The sequence below is a fragment of the Pelodiscus sinensis genome, chromosome 1 (genome assembly GCF_049634645.1).
Source record: "Pelodiscus sinensis isolate JC-2024 chromosome 1, ASM4963464v1, whole genome shotgun sequence".
In the NCBI taxonomy this organism is placed as follows: Eukaryota; Metazoa; Chordata; order Testudines; family Trionychidae; genus Pelodiscus; species Pelodiscus sinensis.
In genome coordinates, this window is record NC_134711.1 from 317,159,461 (window position 1) to 317,179,325 (window position 19,865).

Below are 19,865 nucleotides of genomic sequence, written 5' to 3' on the forward strand. Positions count from 1 at the left end.
TCAGGAGGGACTCTCCGTAAAGTGCTTTGTGGCACCACATAGAGTGTGACAGATGCTGAACAATATCTGTGTGGTGTGGTGGGAAGTAGAAGGTCCTGCAAATGCTAACATGGATGCCTGGAGAGCTAGTAAATTACTTTGATTTTCAGTTTGGCTAGAGCTGTGCCAAAGTCCAGTTCCGTTTTGCAGAGATTAATAGACTGATGGGCCTCTAGGTACTATTATGATAATTGAGTCTGACCTCTTGCATAATACGGGCCGCGTAAAATCACTCAGGAACTCCTGCATCCAGCTCAGTAACTGGTGGTGGAGCTCCACTCAGGACTAAGATCCTCTAACTTTTACTTTATATTTGTGGATTAACTCAGAATCCAGAAAGAATTTCCTGAGTTTCAACTAGTCGTGTCATAAGCCCATAAAGCTGAGAATTTAGCCTGACTTTGGTGCATAGCTGGAACTCAGCCCAGGCTTGCTTGAAAAGTTTATGGCTTTAACAAATCTTTTTGTTTAACCTGGTTTGAGTTTGAGCCTGTAACAGAACTGCAAATCATTTGAGCTCTGCATGGTTTTGGTGTAAACATTTCCTTCTGTGGTGAGACGTGACTTCAAAGGTATCATCAATAACTTAGTTTTCTCCTTCTCTCATAGCACCAGTTCCTGAAAATTGCAAAGCCCCTTTCTAGTCTGACTCCTCTGATTGTTGCAGCTAAAGAGGCAACGAAGAACAACCACTAATCTGGAATCTTCATCATTATCGTGCCAAGTCTTTTCAATGTTCATTTCAGAGACTCAACACCTGCCCTCCTGCTCCATAGGGGTGCCCCGAGCCTTTGATCCCCTGAGAGTGAGCTTCAGAAGTAGTATTTGTTGAATGTTAAAGGAGGCATTGCTGATCTAAAATCGTGAACGGCCTTCTCACCCTCTTGGTGGGAGAAGACTATTTTGTATGGTTGACAAGGTCTTTGTAAGAACCTCTGAGCCTGATGTAGCAAAGCCAGTGTGATTTCATATCTCTTAATGTGTTTATTTTTTAACGTAATATGGAGCCTTAGACCATGTTTATCTTAATAAATCTCTCACTGGCTGGACTTTCCCTGCCTCTGTCCGGCTCGGTGGTTACACTACTGAAACTCCTGCATGCTTCGATTACCTGAATAATGGAGCAGCTAGCAGAAATCGGAATAGCTTTAATAATGGAAAGGGGATGCAGGATTGTGTGTCATCCAACCACTTCCCAGTGCTGCCGGACACTTTGACAGGGAGCTGAAGTATTCTGAATGAACTTTCTGCAATCATCGGAGGATTTAATTCATGGCCGACCTTTGTGCTATGTCTTGTGAATCAGCCTCTGATTAAATAACCCGCTTTCTGTTTTTATCTTGGATCTGTAACTTCAGTTTTCAATTCTGCTAATTATTAGATCACTTCCAAAAATAATCTTTCTGTTGCGTTAGAAAGTAAATCATAGAAGGTGGTGGCAGGCCTGTTTTTAAAACTATTTCATTTGTGAGGCACAGTTTAGGTTAAAGAAATCACTGCTATATATTGTAAAACACTGATGCAGTGGTCACCATTACAGTTTCACCATTTGTCCACAGTTACCACACAGTGGTGTTTGAGAAATGACTATTCCTTATGCCAAGTTCAAGGAAAAACTTGTATTTTCTCAGATGCTGTTGGATATGGTAGGTAGGAGGGTGTGTGTGGAGGGGGGCAGCTAAGTAATCTGCTTTGTTTATCATTTAACTTATCTGAAGGATTAAGAGGGTTAATTATTCCTCTGGTTGCCCTAATTTTTAAAGTATCAGGAAACTTGGAACTGCATCTGAATTGACAAATCTGTCCCCTAAACACTGGGTTATACCCAAGGCTAAGATTTTTGTTATGGGTATTTTAGTAAAAGTCATGGACTGGCGGGGGCAGTAAAGAATGCATGGAAGCCTGTGGCCCCTCTATGACTTTTACTAAAAATATCTATGACAAAATGGAGAGCTCTGCTGTGGGATCCTTATATCACCTGCAGTGGCTAAACAAGTACAAGGGTCCCCTGTGGCAGCTGGATGCCATGGACTGAAGTTACAGAAGGTGCAGGAAGTCACAGATTCTCTGACTTCCACGACCTCTCTGAAAAAACCAGATGTATGTTGATTTCAATAAAATTGCTGTGTATCTGAACCTAGGAGAACGAGGAAGGGGACACTTGGACGATTCACCTGAGTCTCAACTTGGACAACTGTTCATGCTATTCTGTGTGTGCCACTGGATGTCCAGAGGTGATGGCTAAAGTGGTACATGCAAACTCAATTATTTTACACTCAGAGTTTCCTAGACCTGCTTATATCCAATTACTAACATGGTATAGAGTCTTAAGGTGCTGTAATTTCCATAGCGAGGAACCAGAAAATAGTGTAAGAAGGTGTGTAAGTCAGGTGGGAGTTGCTTTCTCTGACTCTTGTGTTGCTTTTCTTGCCATGACCCCCATTTCTGGCTCCATATGGTGTAAACTAAATCAGTGTATGAGGGCTTAAATTACGAAGGAGCCATCAGCGAAGTAGTAATAGTCCACATCAACTCAGTCCAGCTCCAGGGTGAAACCTGTAACTGTACCTCTTTTCTTGGGTATGGATGGATTTTTCTTCATCTTCCATTTTGGTCTCTGCTTCTTCCCTTTTTCCATAAGAAGTTATTATGTTTCATCATAATATTTGCTGGACATATCATATGTGGGAGATGGACAGGATGGTCTAATACAGGGGTTCTCAAACTGGGGGTCATGACCCATCCAGCAGTCTCATGGTTATTACATGGGGGCTGTAAGCTGTTTGCCTCCATCCCCAAAACCCTGCTTTTCCTCCAGCATTTATAATAGTGTTTAATACAAAAATACCATTTTTAATTTATAAGATGAGGGCCACACTCAGAGGCTTGCGGTATGAAAGGAGTCACCAACAGAAAAGTTCAAGAATCACTGCCGTAATAGGTCTTGCCTGTCCATTTTATCTATAACTTTCTAAGTGAACTATGATTTCTTTTTAGAAATTGGTTTGTGCCTTTCAGTCACATACATATATCTCCTTGTGCAGAGCACTTCTGCCTTTCAATATCTTATATAAATTCATGGGCAGATGAAAATGCAGGATGTTCCTTTGCTGGTATGACTGTTGACACTAGAGGCTGTTGCCAGCACAGCTAAATTGGTCACAAATCACACTTTACATGCCCTTGTCTGATTTTATCTATGCTGACCAAAATCTGTAGTTAAGATCTTGGCTCAAATTAATCTGGATTAAGCTGCTTTCAGATCAACACAAGTTAAGAGTTTCAACTACTAGGATGGCCTGAGTCACTATTTTCCCATTGAAAATCCCATTTGCTTGCCTTTCTGTGATTTAAGGATTCCCCTGCACATGTGTCTAACAGGCCCTGGATTTCTAGCTGAACACCTAGGACAAAATGGGATGATAGTAGAACCCCCTAACCCTAGGGGGAAGGGTGGTTCGGTGGTCAGACGGACCCCAACCCCTATCCGGGGGAATTTGGACAGAGTTTGAAGGGAAGTGGCATTGCCCTGGAGTAATTGTCTGATAAAGGAGGAGTTTGTTTTTATTTTCCCTCACACTGTCTTATTGGGCCACGTAATGGGAAATGGCGGACAGGCCATAGTGGATATCATAGAATAATAGGACTGGAAGGGACCTCGAGAGGTCATCGAGTCCAGCCCCCCGCCCTCAAGGCAGGACCAAGCTCCGTCTACACCACCCTGACAGATGTCTATCTAACCTGTTCTTAAATATCTCCAGAGAGGAAGATTCCACCACCTCCCTTGGCAATTTATTCCAATATTTGACCACCCTGACAGTTAGGAATTTTTTCCTAATGTCCAATCTAAACCTCCCCTGCTGCACTTTAAGCCCATTACTCCTTGTCCTGTCCTCAGAAACCAAGAGGAACAAATTTTCTCCTTCCTCCTTGTGACACCCTTTTAGATATTTGAAAACCGCTATCATGTCCCCCCTTAATCTTCTTTTTTCCAAACTAAACAAGCCCAGTTCATGAGGTAGCTCCATTGATCGAGGTAGCTCCATTGATTTTTATAGAATTACGTTGATTAATGGTGGCTACATGACATCTCTAGCACAAAGCCCTTGTGAACAACAGGGATTAGAACTGGGATTGGCAAATTCTGGTCCATGGGCTGGATCTGATCTGTCAGGGTTAGCTCCTGGAAGGCCCCCACCACTTCTGAAATTGGCCACAGGTATAGGCAGTTGCAGCTCCCATTGGCCATGGATCACCATTTCTGGACAATGGGAGCTGTGGGAAGTGGTGGCCCAGTCCATGCTGCTTCCTACCGTTCCCATTGGCTGGGAATGGCAATCCACAGCCAATGGGAGCTGCAGTTGCTAATACCTGCAGCTGTGCAGGGAAACATAGCGGCAGCGGCCCACCAGGGGCTAACTCTGGTGAACCACTGCTGTGTTATTGCCTGCTCCTGGATTAGAACCTGATCCATATCAGTGCTCCCATCAGCTCACAATGGAATCCCAGGGTTGAGGCGTTCTTTAGCATTTCACATGAACAGACTCTATCCAGACTGACTGTCACTATAATTGAACATGGGTGCTGGTACCAGGATATCAGCACAACGTCCCCTGCCCAAGGCTTGCTTATTTATAAATAACCATGTTAAATCATGCTTCAGGCTATCAGTCACCTAGGAGGGCTACTGTTTAAAGGGACTGTTTATTCTTACTTTTTGCCTTCTGTCCGTCAGCTGATTTCTAATCCATGGCGGTGCTTTGCTTCGGATCCCATCACGGCTTAGTTTTCTACATAGCTTTGTGAGAGAGATTTGCCAAAAGCATCATGAGGCCCATTGAGAAATGGCAAGATTGTGACATCGGAGCTGACATCTTCTAATGAACAAAGTTCTAACAGTATGGCTTCATTGCCCTGATCTATTGACCCTGAAAGGCAGGGTGCAGAATACATTGGCGCTCTGTTTGGGCCTGATTTCAAGTCAACTGCCTCAGGGAAGTCAGGTGAATTCTTCTGTTTGAGTTCTCACGGGATTTAAAATTCTTCTGTCTGCCTTACGTTTTAGCAGTGGATTCGTGTATCAACATGCTGCCTTTGCCATTCAGTCATCACCTTCCATATCCTGGTCTCAGTGCTGCTTCAGTTCATACATATATGATTAGCTAATGCCAAGGGACAGTTCATAACTGTGAAATATTCAAAAGCTTCCAGGGGTAGCCGAGTTAGTCTATAACAGAAAAAACTTAAGAGATATTCGTAATGCTGAATAAAACATAATGGTTCGTTCAAAAATTGACAGTTGATTGATTTAATACAGCTTTGAACCTTTGCAGGAAAAAAAATGCTGCTTTGAACCATCTTAAATGAAATATGCAGAGAAACAGGTTCCTTACCTTGTCAATTTTTTTTAAACTTTCCTTTTTTTTAGTAGTCTACATTTAACACAGTGCACTATACTGAATTTGCTTCCTTCCCCCGCTACCCAGTTGTAGAATTCAGATTCCAAACAAGGTGTGTGGTTGATGGGGTCTGCTCGTAACTCTGAGGTTCTACTGTAATAGGGTAATAAATATCAGATTTAATAGCCATCACTTTTGGAAGTGATGTTCTCAGAACTTCAAAAAGTTAAAACTTTTTTAGTTCACACTGAGAACATTTTTTATTCCACCAATGTTTAAAAATACTGGAAAAGCTTTTTCCGATGAAGGTAAATCAGCAATGATTTGATTGTAACTTCTTTGGTTTTTTAGATACTATTGTCTTTTCAAGGTAAATGCCATATTGTCTTGTTAATAATCCCCTTCCTTGTTTGAATTTAGTGAGCCAGATTCCTCAGTTATGGCCCTTTTAACTAGTTCCCTATTTACATGTATACTATTAGATTATTAATTTGTATATTTGAATGGCTCCTTTATGTTAGCTGCTTAGAAGATAACTTAATTGGTTCTTTTCTGCCTGCTACCCACCCTCTGAAAAATCAGCCCACTTCAAGGTGTGTCATGTCAGGTATGTCAAGGAATAATAAGGAATGCTCACCCCTTGCAAATCAGCAACACACAAAAGTTTAAAAAGAATCAATCAAGGCCAGATCCAAAATCAGCTGGAAGTGATAGACTCCCATTGACCGTAGCTGGTTTTGTACCAGGCCCATGCAGATTAGAAAACCCAAAGGTTTATACTGCTCCCTAAAACAGAGGCAGATGGGAACTTGTATTATATGCTTCCTGTGTTTAACTATTGTAGTTGAAATGTCTTATTCACTTAACTCCTCAATGTTTATAGAAATAGTTTATTTTAATGAGAGTTTCTAGGATTTTGTACCCAAGTGGGAGGAGGGGGAGATAGGTGCATGTAAATCCTTAGTGAGCCTTTCCAGGAGAAGGCTGGGGGGGGCGGAATGGGGGGAATGGGAATGAGTGAATAGCAGCTCATTGTTTGGCTTTGATAGCAGTTTTACTCTTGGAATGTCTTAATTAAAGGGACATATCTGTATCGTTTCAGAACATACATCTGTTCTATTATTTGTCCCTGCCTCTCTTTGAGAAGTTATTTATGTCCCTTGCAGTCTGGAATATACCTTTAAACAAAGATGGTGGGAATCCTTGAGGAGACCCAGGTTTCCATGGAGACACTTCTGCTTATTTATTTGCCTTTCTAACAGATCTTGGGATGACTAGAGCCAATTTTAAGAAAAGATTTGGAGAAAACCCTTTACAGCCAAGTTTTTACAAAGGGACGAGTGATCTGGGCTGCCTCAGTTTTTGAGGTGTCTAACTTGAGACCTGGTTTTCAAAAAAGCTCTGAAAACGTTGGACAACCCAAAACCGAGGCACTTGAAATCAGAAGTTGTTTTGTAAATCTTGGCCAAGAACACAATAGCTATGATAATACATGGATCTCTCCAACAATTATAGCAGCGGATAGAAATAGCCCATGTTTACAAGGCATTTACGATGCTGCGTGAGGACAGACTGATTTTTGTGACTTGAGAGTAGGTTAGATGCAAGTTTTAAAGAATGTGTTGCCTGTTTCTTGTTGACATAAAGCAGGTCTGGACAAAGATCCCAGAAAAATGCTCCACTTTAAACTTACTATATGAAATAAAATGTTTCATAGCAAAGCAAGTGAGCTAAGTTAACTCATAAATCTTGTGTCATGGCATATTTGAGCAGGAATCTCCTAAAATTCAGTAATGGTGAAGTCAGGCTTACAACTGACCTGGCTAACATTGTTTTCTGGCATGGATTCTTGTGTTTCATTTCCACAAAGCCCACAACCACTGTGTCAGAGCCCATCAGACCAAGCCCATGGATAATTCCCTGATTTGGAACCTGACTACTGAAAGTGTTCAGAATCGTATACATAATCTTAGACAAACAGCTGCCAACCTTGATATTGAAAAGCAGGAGCTAATAATACAAATGAATGAAAGCCCTGAAGAGACATTTGCAAGCCTAGACAGTGTGTTGCAGAACAGTGGTGGAAGATCAGCAAAGAGGTGGAGAATGTTGAGATTCTGGGATTAGCAGAAGTAAGGATTAAACATTTGGAATTCCAAAACGGGAACTAGGGAAGAGCCACTGACCAGCTGACTGATGAAATAGAGAGAATGTCTCCAGATTTCTCTATATCATGATTACATTGTCCGAAATCCAGAAGTGTTTAAAACAACTGCAAAGCACGCTACTTGCAGACAGCAGCTTGAAGAGGAAAAACGCCAAACATCCAAGTTCAGGCCCATGCTGGAAGGATCTGAGCAAATCTGGGAGGTTTGGAAAAATGCTGTAATCCGGCTGAAAGGACAACTGGAAAATTCAGTGCGAGAGATTGGCAATGTTGAGACTGGAAATTGAAGACAGAGTCCAGGTTTGTTTATTTTTTGCATGAGATTGTGTAAGCAAAGCTGGTGAGGGACTCACTGGACAATAAGAGAAACTTTCTCAATTGCCTTTCAATAGGTGTCTGGTTTGTGTCCACCTTGGTCCTCTATTTTGGATTTGTGACCACATCCGTCTTGCTATATGTCTTCATATTCAACAAAGATTTCAAGTCTGTCAGTTGTCATCTGCTGTTTTCTGACCATAATCTCAGTTTGCTAAGAAACTTCCGGTCTCCATATGCTCTCTGGAAATATGATGGCTTGAAGCCATTTTAAGGTCAGCCGTGCAGCCTCTCTTCCATCTCTTCATATCAGCTAAATTAACCCTCTTTCAATGCCTTGCTTGTTTTCTTCTTGACCTAACAGCTCACTCATTTTTAAAAAATTGCTTCTTTAAAATAAAATCCAAATACATTGTTCACTGGTTCTCGTTTGTATACTGTTTGGTTGGAACTCTTTGAAGTCAGTCATCCAATGAGAGAGGTGTGATTCTTTTCCTAAGCGTGTCACACTCGTTTTTGTTCCTATCATGTTTGTCTAGGTGTTTTTGTAACTCTTGGAATTTAAACCAGTCATTCTCAACCCATGGCCTGTGGGCCACTTGCGGCCCAATCAGCACACAGCTGTGGCCCATGTGACACAAGGCTACACAGGTAGTTTGTATATATATTGTGCGGATGTGGTCCATGTAACATACAGAAAGCTGCATATGGGGCCCACAGTGGAGAAAAGGTTGAGTACCACTGATTTCAACTAATTTACCTACTACTGAAGTAAGGCTCACTGGCCTGGTATTCCCAGGATTGCACCTACCTAGTTGAAAACATTTGGAGAAAATATAATTAATGTGTTGGTCATGAACCTAAATGCCAGTATCTAATATGGAGACACCATGTGATTGAGGACTGTGACTGGCAGGGGAGTTAACAGCGTCCGTGGGCAAGGTGGAGGGGTGGTTCTGCACTCCTGAGGCCAGCCCTCAGAGCTGCACAGAGTGGGTGTTGCGGTGCTCCAGTGGCGATTTAAAGAGCCCAGGGATTTAATGGGCCTAGGGCAGCTGGGAGCCCCAGAACCCTTTGAATTGCTAGGCCGTAGGGAAACTGCCCTCTTTTCCCACCCCATCAGCAGGCCTGGGAACTGGGGAAATATGGGAGCAAGCAGGTCCCAGCTCTGTTACAGACTGCGGGGCTCTGGGCAAGTCACTTTCTCTCCTCTCTGTGCCTCATTTCCCCATACGTGTGTGTCAAACACTTCTGTTGCCCCTCCTCTGTGCTTGTCTTTTTTCTTTTAAGCTCTTTAAGGTGGGGACTGGCCCCTGATTGTATGGGGCCTGCAGGTGCTTGGGCTGCACAGATAATCAGTGCTGACAAAAATGTGATCAAATACTCGTACAGTGGATTAGGAAAGCAGTTGCTCGTAAAAGGGAAGCAAGCCACAGCCCAGCCTAACCAAAGCAATCCAGTTTGTGTAATGCATGTCACATGTCTCACGATGGTGTGTGTGAATGCTTCATCCTCCCGAGGTTAAATGAACCAAATGAAATGCCTCACGGGATTGCACAGGCTGGACTCTGGAAGGTGAGAAAGAGAAGCCCTCGCAGCGATGCCCTTACTAGCAAGGTAGTGCTCAAAACATGGGATCTGGGCAGCTGAAGCCGGGTTGGACTGAGGTGAAACAGAACTATGGCACTAACACTCAGTACAAAGCATGCACAGAGGGACCTACAGAAGGATTTAAGGCAGTAGTCCCCAACCTTTTGGGGCTGACCGGTGCCCGGGGGCGGGGCCGCGCACACGCTGGTGCCGGCACCATCCATGCACCACACTGCCGGGGCCAGCGCCGTTCCTGTGCTGTGTGCCCAGGGGCGGGGACGCCCATATGCCGTGCACCCAGGGTCCAGCACCGCCCACGTGCCTAGGGGCGGGGCTAGGGCCGGCCCGGATCACTCGGTGGGCGCACAGAAATGGCCTGGCGGGTGCCATGGCGCCCGCAGGCACCACGTTGGGGACCACTGATTTATGGCTTCAGCTTAATCCTGTTAATAGATGGCTGTGTAAATTCTCTCAGCACCATCACTGGCACTTTAACCTGCAAATGGCTTTGCTAATCAAGCCTTTTAACACCCCTCTGAAGGACGTATGTGTTATACCCCATGCAGAGGTGGGTAGGTGTGCGTGTGCGCACCTACCATATTAGAAGTAAAACATCCAAATGCAAGTCTTGGGCTATGTCTACACTGGGAAGACGAAAGTGCTGTCCACCAGCAAAAATGGCCAAAAGTGAAAACCAGCTTTTCTGCCCCCCATTATCCACATTTCATGGCCACATTGCTAACACCCTGTCCATAGACAAGATTGTGTCTTGAGGGTGTGGCCATTGCTGTTTTCCACCTTGTCATCTGAATCAGTGTGAGTGGATCCTCCTAACATCCCTTTTCCTGAATGCTAGAAGCCTTACAAGCCAGAGGACTATGAGGGTGTGTCTAGACTACAGGGTTTTGTCGACAAAAGTGGACTTTTTTCGACAAAACTATACCTGCGTCCACACTGCCTTTGAGTTATGTCGACATAACGTCGACAAAACTCAGCAGATTTGTCGACGTATGTAAACCTCATTCTACGAGGAATAATACCTTTTGTTGACAGAGTTCTGTTGACAGAAGGCATTATTGCATCTACACTGTCCTTTGCGTCCACACTGTTATGTTGGCAAAGCGGCTTGCTTTGTCGACAGAACTAGATGTAGTCTAGACGCTCTTTGTCAACAGAAGCTTTGTCGACAGTATCTGTCAACAAAACTTCTGTTGACAAAACCCTGTAGTCTAGACGTACCCTGAGTTACAGAGTGCGCTGCGCTGTGTCCCCTGCAATTGCCTGGAGCCTGTGGGTTTCTGGCATGGCTTGTCCTGCATTATTTTTATTACAGTAACCCCCAGGATCAGGTCCCAGTGGTGCTAGGGGCAGTGCAAACTTATGGGAGAGGTGCATAGGGCATTGGTATCTGGAACATATTTAACATTTATATTGGGGTAGTGGTAAGAGGCCAAAGAGGTCAGGGCCCTGCTCTGTGAGCTACTGTACAAGCAGATAGCGCTGACTGTGATATTAATGGGGTGAAAGTACAAGTGGGTGAGAAGCGAGAAAGCTGCAAGGATACCCCACTGGGTTCCTGTCAAATTCTTCCATTAATGTGTGTGCTGGGGGGGGGGGGGGGAGAATAGCAGGGGTTACTCTATCTGTGAAAGAGACACAAATCCTGATCCTGTGAAACCAAAGCTCCAAGCCCCCATAAACCTCTCACATAAACCCACTTCCTTCATTGCCTCCCCTCCAAGCACACACCAGCCTAAGTGTGCTCCCAGAAGAGACAGCGCAGCAGGAGGTAGTATAGATTAAAAACACAAGGCCTGCTTGCATCCTCGGCTGAAAACATGGCCTAAGCCAAATGAAACTCCCTTTTTCATAGAAGAGCCGCAAGTGTTTTGCACTTTGAGTTCTCTGTGGCTGAAAGCCTGCACAGCGGGGGAGGGGGAAGGAAATGCTCAGTAAACAATACCTGACTCCACTGGAATTGTGATAACGTGCTGGTGGTGCTTGATCATTTCAGCTAATGCACTGGAAGGAAATGGTAGCCCAGGGACCTGTGACGCAAAGGTATGAACGTTCACAACAGTCTCTGGTTCGCTGACCTATTACTGATGCCCAGTCTTTTCAGAAGCTCAAATAGCTTCCACCAGCAGTTAAACACTCGAACGTCGAGGCAAGAGTTTCAGACGTACTGTGATTTTTTTTTTTTTTTTTTTAAGGGGCAGTGACTCAGGCAAGTGACTCCTGGCTGCTGATGACTGTCAGGATCTAGCATGAGATGTTTATAAAGGAGCATGATTTTTCAGACTGAGCTGAAAACACACACTGAGTCAGACCAAAGATCCATCTACCCCAGTGTCCTGGCTTCCGACTAGGGATGTTAAAGACTAGTCGACTATCCAATAAGCATTTGCATATCTGATATTCTGATGACTAGTCAATTTCTCCCCCTCCCCCCCTCCCGCTGCCTCTGAGATAGAGGCAACAAATAGTCGGGAGGGGTACTTCAAAGCAGCAGCACCACACAGCTGAGTCAGGGAACAGCTGTGTGGTGCTGCTGCTTTGAAACCCCAAGGCAGAGTTTTAAAGGGGCAGCGCTGCACAGCTGAGCTGGGGATCAGCTGTGAGGTGGCTGCCCCTTTGAAATGCTGCCTCTGCACATTTCAAAGTGAAAGCTGAGGAGCCTGGGGTTAGCTGGGGACTCCCCAGCTGATCCTAGGCTCCTCTCGGCATTTCCCCAGAATCTTGGGTCAGCTGGGGAATCCTGCATTCCACTGAAATGCTACACAGAACTGGGATCAGCTGGGGAGTCCCCAGTTGACCCCGGGCTCCACACAGCATGCAGCACAGCATGGAGCCCGGGGTCAGTGGGGGACTCAGACTCCCCCACTGACCCCGGGCTCCATGGCTTTGAAATGCACAAGAGCCCCTGCTGGTACCTTTGAAATGTGGAGTTCTGCATGTCTCCTTTGAAATGTACAAGGGCCCCCTCTTGAGCTTTTGTACCTTTCAAAGGAGGAATGGGGAAGTGCCTATCGACTAGTCGAGTAGTTGATGGAAATTCCATCAACTACTTGAATAGTCAATTAACTGCATTTTAACGTCCCTACTTCTGACGGTGACCAATGCCAGGTGCTGAGAGAATGAACAAAATAGGGAATCATCAGGTGATCCATCTGGTTACCCATTCCTAGCTGCTGGCAAACAGAGGCTGGAAACACCATTCCTGCCCACACTGGCTAATAGCCATTGATGGATGGGCTGCCTATTCTTTTCACTTAGTGACCTCCTAATTCTCGTGTTATGAGGAGTAAATTAATGCTTTATTTACTATGTCCACACCAGTCATGATTTTATAGGTTTCTATCATATCCCCCCTTAGTTGTCTCTTTTCTGAGCTGAAAAGTTCTAGTCTTATCAACATCTCATATGAAAGCTGTTCCACACCCCTAACTCACTCTTTGAAAATCAGTCCCCTTTAAGTTGCTAGTCAGTGCTCTTTATAAACTAGGCACGTTATTTTATCAGAACTAAAATAGCAGCTGAATGTGTTTACTGTTTTCTTTTTAATTATTGGATCGTCTAGGGCAGATTTTTTGATAGACCATAACAAAGAGTGTCCAAATGTATCCCATGGACATTTTGCATGGAAAGACAAAATCTTTCAGTAAGGACACAACCTGGGAGCCAGAAGATTGAGACTTTAATCCTAGTTCTGCCAGGAAGTTCTTCAGATTTCACATAGGGAGATCTTTTCCAAATCATGTCACTCCTGTGTAGGCAGCCAAAGGAAGAGATACATCTTTCTGTAGTTCTCAGCACCCAGCTGCTCTCACTGGGAGCTGGCACAAGTGAGTGCTGAGCATGTCATGTGACCGTTAATCCCTGTTGCCTCGTTTTCTGCTCATCTGTAAAAAATAGTAATTACCTGCTTCAGCAGGTGTGTTGTGAGGCTAGATCAGTGCATGTTTGAGACTTGTGCAAAGATCTGCTGAGGGAGGGTGCAAGAGAAGGGCAAAGTGCCAGAAGCTGGGTTTACTTTCTTGAAATCATTTATAATACTCCTTGCTCCCCAGCCTTAATCCCGGCCTCTTGTCGGTGGGGGCATAGGTGCCAACTCCATGGGTGCTCTGGGGTTCAAACACTCACTGGTGGGGGAAAAATGGGGGGGTACTCTGCACCCATGAGGCAGGAACACCTACCTGGGGCACAGTGGAAGCCGAAGGTGGAAAATACTCAAGTCAGTGGGAGTTCTGAGCAGAGAATGTCTCCTTGGTGTTCCAGTTAATGCTTCAATTCTTCAGTCTCCAGTGCCCCCTGGTGGTTGTATTTTTTCACTTAAAGGTTTTTGATGCAGTAACTTTGGCTTTTTCATTCTACCCTTTTACAGCCCCTACTGTGAACCCTTCCTTTGATCTCAGGTATTTATTCATTTAAGGGTGGGGCTGTTAGGAAAGCCATTATCTCTTTAGCAGATAAGGAATCAGATAGATTGAGTTTGATACCTGGCCTGGTGACCTTGGTTAAGTCTCTCTGTTTGCTTCCCCACCTCTATAAAATGAGGATAATATGTACCCAGCTTTAGAAAGTGCTTGAATGCACGGTACAGAGGGCACTGACATCCCCAGGGCAGGTCCCTGCAGGCAGGCATCCAGGACAGAGAATCTGGAGAGTGGCCTATTGTGTCTCTCACTAGAAATGGCCCCTTGAGGCTAAGATATCTTCACAGGGACGTGTGAAGGAGCTTCTGGTCTGTCCATGTTCATGCTATTGCTTGCTATAAATATACACATGCTTGCACCTCCAGTGACTTCACTTTTCAACCAGGATTTCTACTTCACACAGTTCTGGGTCTGCACAAGCAGCTTGCCTATCTTCCCTTCCCCCCACTTCCATACTGGGATGTCGTAGCAGGAATATTACAAGCAAGACACAAGGAGTAACTCTTCCACTCTATTCTGCCCTGGTTTGGCCACAACTGGGATACGGCATCCAGTTCAGGGTGCCACATTTCAGGAAGGACGTGGACAAACTGGAGCAAATCCAGAGATGAGCAACCAAAATGATTAAAGGTCTTAGAAAACATGACCTGTGAGGGAAGGTTGACAAAACTGGGTTTGCTTAGTCTGATGAAGAGAAGACTGAGGGGGGATATAACAGTTAGGGTTGCCAGGTGTCTGGTTTTGAACTGGACAGTCCACTATTTGAGCTTTCTGTTCGGGAAACAAATTGAGAAAATGTAAATATCTGGTATGTTCTAAATAAGATGTAACATAGATTGTGATGTAATGTCAGGTGTATCCAGTATTTTTGTTGAAACCATCTGGCAACCCTAATAATTTTCAAGTCCTTGAAAGGTTGTTACAAGGAGGAGAAGGGAGAAAAATTGTTCTTCTTAACCTCTGAGGATAGGACAAGAAGCAATGAGATTAAATTGCAGCAAGGCTGGCTTAGATTGGACATTAGGGAGAAATGTACCTATTTACATGCCATACTGGTGCACAGTCCCTAATGCATTCATTCAAACCATAACAATGGGTGGCTCAGACCCTTGACAGGAACCAACATCCCCAGGAGTTTAAACTCAGACTCACCAGTTGTCTCGCTGGATTTCTAGCACTGATGAGGGGGAAAGGCCCTTTAAATCACTGCCGGAGTCCAGCATGACATGCTCTGGATAGCACTGAGGGCTGCCTGGTAGAGGTGCGATGCTCTGCAGGTGATATTGCGGGCGACCTCACCGTAGCCCTGCCTTCTGCCTGAGGCCCTGTTCTTTCTAGGGCGCAGAGCAAGGCCTCCCCATCTTGTCCTGGAGCCCGGCCAGGCTGTCAGCCTTGGGCAAGTCATTTCCCTGACTCTTTGCCACAGTCTCCTGCTCTATAAAAGAGCGACACTGATGCTCATCTCCTTTGGTTTGTGGTCTGAAGATGAAAAGTGTCATGTAACAGCCGGGCACATACCAGCATTATGACTCATTACTCCGGGCTTGCACCAATGCACTGGGAGTGCCATTGTCACGAAGGCCACGGTTTGTCCGAAGGAGGTACGTGCCGAAAGGCAGGCTGCCAAATCCAAACAAAGTGAGGCGCTCGGTTGTGAGCAGCTTTTCAGAAGTTCTGAGCATTCAGCAGCTCTTCCTGACTTCAGTCAGACGTGCTGGGTAAAGAGCCAAACTGCTTTATTTAGGGGCTGCAATGTGGCCTCAAGGGGCCTATCTTTTGGCACCTAGTTGACTTACTTGTCTGTCCCCTCACTGTGCAGTATTATTGTTGCTCTCTGAGGAGAGTCCCTGGTGTGATGGTAGCGTGGTGAGTCTCCTGTTAGGAAGTAGGCTCGGCCCATAGGCCAGAAAGCTCTCAGTCAGCTCAGGGGAAGAATGACTCTGTGGGCAAGGCTCTGAACTAGTGCTCAGGAGAGCAGGTTTCACTTCCTCACTCTCCACAGGTTCCTCTGGTACCTTTCCCCGCCCTGGCTGAGAGAGGGGCATCTCTCCCTGCGACAGCCCTGAGCCCATGCGCGGGGCTTGATAGGGTAGACTGTGCAGTTTGAAGGAAAATTAGGAGAGTGGGGGAGAATGAGGGACGGAGAGAGAGGGATATGGAGTGCGGGGTGGATCCTGGGTTGCACTTAAATTCAAAAATGATCTTGTGCTTAGAAAGGCTGGAGTTGCTGACTGAGGCAAAAGCTGGTTCATTTGCTGTTGGAGAGAGAAGCGTCTGGTCTCTGCTCAGCAGATACAGAAAGGCCAGTGCAGGCTGTGCCCACAGTGTGTCTAAGCTCCAGAATGTCAGGGCTCAAGGGGGACATGATAGCCGTTTTCAGGTATCTAAAAGGGTGTCATAAGGAGGAAGGAGAAAACTTGTTCATCTTGGCCTCTGGGGATAGAAGAAGAAGCAATGGGCTTAAACTGCAGCAAGGGAGGTTTAGGTTGGACATTAGGAAAAAGTTCCTAACTGTCAGGGTAGTCAAACACTGGACTAAATTGCCCAGGGAGGTTGTGGAATCTCCATCTCTGGAGATATTTAAGAGTAGGTTAGATAAATGTCTAGCAGGGATGGTCCAGACAGTATTTAGTCCTGCTGTGAGGGCAGGGACTGGCCTCGATGACCTCTCAAGGTCCCTTCCAGTCCTAGTATTCTATGAGCTAAGACAATCCTGCCCCCCATGCTGTTTTGATAAGAAGCTCTGACACCCCTGTGATGGGCATGGGATGGAACTTTCCAGGACCAACCCGCAATTGGAGGGCCTAGAGGTGACGTTTAAAGGCAAAAGGAAAGGAGGATGGAAAGGGAAAACGTGTCTCCCCTCTCACACCCTTGGGAACAGGAGACTGACAACACGACCACCTCAGCCGCACTATTGGGCCAGCCTCAGCCCCCCGGGTGTCTCCCTGGCCCCCCAGGCTACAATACCAGGGTGATTTCATGGCAGCTTCCTCCTTGACTGCTAGTCTTTTCTGATGCACAATCCCATGGGGCTTGGCTTTGGTTTGCTGCTTTGTTCCTGTATCAGCATCACTGCAGATGTTAGGCTGAACCAGTCGATTACTGCCACACGGCAAAAACGAAGGCTCAGGCTATTGTTTGCCTCTTTGATGTATAAAGAGAGCCTGAAACATGGCTTTAAATCTTGTTCTTGTTTCTTTTAACTCTAGAAGTATCAGGAACGGTCAGAGCATTAAAGAATTTGAATCAAAATCAGGGCCCTTCTCAGGCCAGAAGGGAACATCAGAGCATCTAGTTTGCCCTCCTGCATAACACCGGCCACACCGCTCCATCCAGTGACCCCTCGGACACGGTCACTTCTGTTCCACTAAAGCATTTCTCCCAGAAAGGCCTCCACTCTGGACTTCAGGGTTTGCTTTCTTGTGACTTGTGCCGATGCCCTACTAGCTCTCTAGATGGCCAAAGAGCCTTCCAGGGCAGGTAAGACCTGATTGACTTATTTTATTGGCCCTGTGCTTGCTACCTTTCAAAAGCTGAAACTCAGGGAGGGTGAGTGAAGACAGTGCTGGGGGAGGCAAGCCCTCCAGCCCTGCCCCCACCCTGCCCCTTCTGCCCAGGCTCTGCTCCCCAGTACTACGGGGATGGTGGGTGGCATGTGGCCCCAGCCTCCCCAGCCCAGGAGCACAGGGGAGGGCAGGCGGTGCACGGCTAAAGCCTACGAGGCCCGTGAGCACAGGGAGGGAAGGCTCTGGGGACAACAACACTCCCCCCTCCCCGGTATGCTTACAGTAGGCGTTCGAGGGTGCAGTGTGGGCAGGGCCAGGCTGGCAGTTTGGGAAGGCAGAGCCTTCCCCTGCCTATGACACCCGCCACCCCTGTTGAAACTTGCAAAATACACCGTAGTGACAGAGCGGTGGGATTTCTGTAATGTATCCACTATCAGCCTCCTGGGGTTATTTCATGCTCCAGCACTGAAACATGGTGCTCGGGCAGAGAAGGGTTGGTCCCCAAAGCGAGGGGCTAGTTGAAGGCAACGGAGCACTGTGCAGTGGGAGCAGTCCTGCTCCCCATGCTCTGGGGCAGGGGCCTCCAATGTGCACATCACCCCCTTGCCTAACATTCCCTGGACCCCCTTGCCCAGCATCTCAACAGATTTACTATGTCCAACGCTCCCCACCACACCTGCACCCTGCGCTGCACACCCTCCATTCAGTGGTCCCATCCACAGCACCCTCCCACCCAAATCCCATCACAGAACCTCCTGTGACCCGTACCCCAAAACACACACGTCTCCCATTCCCCACTGCCCAGCGGCCCCCGTGCCCAGCCTCCTGGCTGCACCCACTACCCCTCAGGGAGGTGACCTGTCCGATGGGCTGTGAGGTGGCGAGCCCTCTGAGGCAAGTGGGACCGGCTGGCTGGGAGCCACTCACACAGCAAGGCCTGTGTACTGGACTGCCCTAGGTGAGGGGCCAGCTCTATAGATGGGACCCAGTGTGGCCTGGGTCCACATCACCAATAGTGACTTTAACCGTTTTAATCTACAGTAGGTTGAATCTGGTCAGTTACCTACTTGTCACAATCCTAGGCCACTTGAAATAGCAACTGCACTATTGTTCTTTCAACTTCATAGTCTCTCGCTGAGCTTGCATTTTCCAGCCATGTTTACATCCATTTCCAGAGGCGAGCCTTTAAAACCAGTGATGCTACTCGGATTCCACATGCAATTCCAAGCAATGGCCATGATCTCAAAATACCTGGGTGTTCCTGCACAAATCATCAATAATAGAAATCTGTTCAACAGATGCCATGCACGTTTCCACAGTTTTGTTCTATTCTAAGTCAAAAGGGAAACTCTGGTACCTTAGCAATCGTGGCATGCTGAGAACAATTAAAAGCGAGCACTACAGTTTATATTGTCATCATTAGGTTTCAGAGTGAACATACACATGAGCTTAAACCATGGCCATCCATACTTCTCAAAATTACCATTTTAGTCTGGAGTCTGCCTCAGGTTGCATTTAGAAAGTTTCCTTGGCAATCAGACTACTATAGGGTAGAAGCTTAATTTATTGCAGGTATTGCCGTGTCCACCAGAAAGGGCATGCTCCCAGAGTCCAGTCCTCCCATTCCCCCTCGTGTAGCTTGCTTTAGAGCAACTCTGATCCAGCTCTGTGTGTGACAACAAGGACAAAAGGACTGCACAATTAGTGCTTCTAAACCAGTGCTCAAGGGGCCAAAAGGGTTGGGTTGTCTAGACTCTTGATAAGCTGAGGGCTGGCTGAAGCTGCATAGCTTTCTAGTCTGAGAACCTTTACAAGTGCCTGTCTCAAAGGCCATGGCAAATTCAAGCTCAAAAACTCAATGAGGGATACAAAATGCCAATGCATAAACGACTTTGTTCCTCTGACCCTTCCCCGGCCTCTTTCCAAACACAGCTATTTGCTAATAGGATTTAGATATTAAAGCAGAAAGTAATAATAATTAATAATGCAACATTCTTAAAATCTGGTACAATGTAGATTAAAAGGGGGGGTCACAGGAAATATTATTTGTAATTATTATTTATTACTGAGGTTTTGAGATCAGCAGTGACATCTCTTTCCCAAATCTTCTGTGGAATCTTTCCTTAGACAAAGGGCTTTTGGGGGCTCCTTCTGTTAGTGCGGAATTTTAATACTCATCTTTTTCTGTGTTGTGTGGGCTGTGTGTGGTGAGACAAGATTGAACCTCAAATTCTCCGGCTATTTCCCCTCCCTCTTCCCCTAGAGCCATATGGTTAGCAGCTGCCCACGCTGGATGGATTTGTATGTTTATATTTTACTTTTCAGCGTTTGGATTGAATTTATTTAAGTCTCTGATGGCAGAAGGCCCCTCCCACTGTGGGCAGGGCTCCTCCATCAGCCTTTCTTAAAT

At 46.0% G+C, this 19,865-nt stretch overlaps 1 protein-coding gene across 3 annotated transcripts in view; it reads left to right on the forward strand.

The window, feature by feature from the left end:
• Window positions 1–8,337, forward strand: part of PAK1 (p21 (RAC1) activated kinase 1) — a 128,183-nt gene extending 119,846 nt beyond the window's left edge. For all 3 annotated transcript variants that reach the window (XM_006131928.4, XM_006131927.3, XM_006131926.3), the window contains one exon: window positions 649–8,337. In XM_006131928.4, coding sequence (XP_006131990.1) covers window positions 649–735 — 87 coding nt within the window. In that variant the 3' untranslated portion in view covers window positions 736–8,337. The remainder of the gene's footprint in view (window positions 1–648) is intronic.
• The last annotated feature ends 11,528 nt before the right edge of the window (window positions 8,338–19,865 follow it).